This window comes from Guillardia theta, assembly GCF_000315625.1.
Source record: "Guillardia theta CCMP2712 unplaced genomic scaffold GUITHscaffold_320, whole genome shotgun sequence".
Taxonomy (NCBI): Eukaryota; class Cryptophyceae; order Pyrenomonadales; family Geminigeraceae; genus Guillardia; species Guillardia theta.
The window spans coordinates 5,742-7,981 of NW_005434357.1; the positions used below are offsets into that span (position 1 = coordinate 5,742).

The 2,240-nt window shown below is 50.1% G+C and overlaps 1 protein-coding gene across 1 annotated transcript; it reads right to left on the reverse strand.

Moving 5' to 3' along the window:
- Nucleotides 1-926: 926 nt before the first annotated feature.
- On the reverse strand, nt 927-1,406 carry GUITHDRAFT_122371 (hypothetical protein; the record flags this gene model as incomplete). Its single annotated transcript, XM_005818362.1, has 1 exon — nt 927-1,406. One exon carries the CDS (start codon nt 1,404-1,406, stop codon nt 927-929), a length of 480 nt encoding a protein of 159 aa, XP_005818419.1.
- Nucleotides 1,407-2,240: the final 834 nt, after the last annotated feature.

The window sequence follows — 2,240 nt, forward strand, 5'->3', positions numbered from 1 at the left end:
ACCCACAGCCGACGCCCGCAGGACCCACAGCCAGGCCTGCACGGGCAAGCTCGACATCGTGTGCATGTACTACTCGGCGCCGTCGTCGACGAGGTGCCGGAGGACGGTGCACCAGTGGGACATCGCGAGGATGTACGGGAAGAGCCGGGAGCAAGGAGGGTGATTGATGATGACGAAGGAGGGTCAGGGAGGATGTGCCAGAGAGGGGAGCGATACTGGAGAGCATCAGGAAGGAGGAGGGAATCAGGATAAGGCGTCCTGCCTTGATTCTTTCCACACAAAAATATCAGTCAAGTCAAAGATATACGTTTTGAGTTCGTGTTACTATTCATCTTTGTTTGAATCGAACAATCTGTTGTAGGACGGTCCCGAAAGCTTGCTTTTCCTCTGAGCAGTTTTTCTGCTCTGCAAACACAAGAAGGGCATATGAAGATTCTCTCTTTCTGCGAGCAAACCTGAGCAGTAGTCTCTTCATGTGGCATTCGTTTCGTGTTGTGTCTTACCCCCTGATCTCCCCTGCTCAGATCTTCGTTCATTGCCGCCTTTCAGTTTTATAACAGTCTCTTGTTCAAGTTCATAACCCTACTCAGCTACTTTCAGCTGCAGCACTTGCTGATGGCTGCAAGTGGCCATACACCTGAATTGTTCTTCTCTTGAGTATTTTGTTGTGCCCAACCATTTGTGCAACTACCCGAAATTTGTGATTATTTCACAGTTGTGTCAGAACCTTTTGTTATTTTCCACCAATAAATGTGTATGCTAAGAGAAACGACTACATTTCTTCAGGATTAGAGAAACAAAATCAAGACGGTTGTACAGCAACAGTAACTTCATTTCATCTCTGAATGTGATTACAATCCCTTCCCAAATATTATAGATTGCATCATTATCATGAACATCCACAAACAAAACGATTGCTCCAGGCATCACAACCCCGCTTGCGATGCATCCTGTCTCCTGATTTCCTCCTCCCTGATGCTCTCCAGTATCGTATCATGATGCCTCGCAAGTTTTCCAGCCTCTGAGTTCATGACCCCCCTCGCGTACTCCGGCCTCAGCACCTTGCTGATCGCCGCACGGCTCTTCCCGTACATCCTCGCGATGTCCCACTGGTGCACCGTCCTCCGGCACCTCGTCGACGACGGCGCCGAGTAGTACATGCACACGATGTCGAGCTTCTCCTGCACGCTCAGCCGGCTCTTGCCCGTGCAGGCCTGGCTGTGGGTCCTGCGGGCGTCGGCGTCCCAGCGGGATGGGTCATCAGAAGAACGAATGAGGTTAGGGGAAGATTCCTGGGTTTGAGAGCTGCTTGAGGAAGGCGAGGGGAGCAATTCATTTGGGATCACCGCTGACGATGGACCTTCAAAGTTGTTTTGAGTATGCTTGTTATGATTGCTGCATATCATACACAGATCGCAGCATTCCTGCTCCTCGTCGAAACGAAGCCCACCACACCTGCGGCAAAGATCTGTTGACTTGAGGAGCAGTGGATGGAGATCATCAGGCGTGTCCTTAGCGTTGAGGAGAGAGACGTCGGAAGAGGGAGTAGGAGCGCAGGTAACCATGGCAGGAGGCGCGATGGATGGAGTGGAAAGCGGTGTTAATTAACTACGAGGGTAGGGTAGGCGGTAGTATCTTGGGGGGTGGGCAGCAATGGAAACATTTTTTTTAAGGGGGTAGATGACTGGGGGGTGGGGGAGGAGTCAGGAGCAGCCTCCAGTTTTCTTGAATTGTTTTTAAAATAGGCAAGCGTTTTTTGAAATAGTCAGAGTATGTCTTTCACATGCCGAAGTTCAAACTATCAAGTGACTGACGGCATCCGGACCAGGATCGCATCGCTGTCATGGCGCGGTTGTCCTGCGGGCAGTTAAGTGAAGTTATCACTTAAGTTTGGGGGACAGCAGTGGGCAGGATTGGGTTTGGTTCTCGCTGTCTTTTGTCTTCTCGCCGTTTGTACTGATCTTTAACTTAACTTTGAGTAATACTATGAAGGATCTTGACTGAACTCAGTCACTAAAATAATAAAAGAAGGTCAGTATGAGTCCGACCCTTATGGACCGTTACCGGGCCTGAACCGAACTTCCTCTGAAGCAATTGCTGAGCGCAGAAGAGACAACTCTGATGAGCTCAGTAAGACCGGCTGCTATGCTGCCTGCTACGCTCCCAACCAGCCGTAGGGTAGATCTCAAGGTGAGCTCTTGAATCAGTAGTCCTCATTCGGACAATCGAACAATGTACGG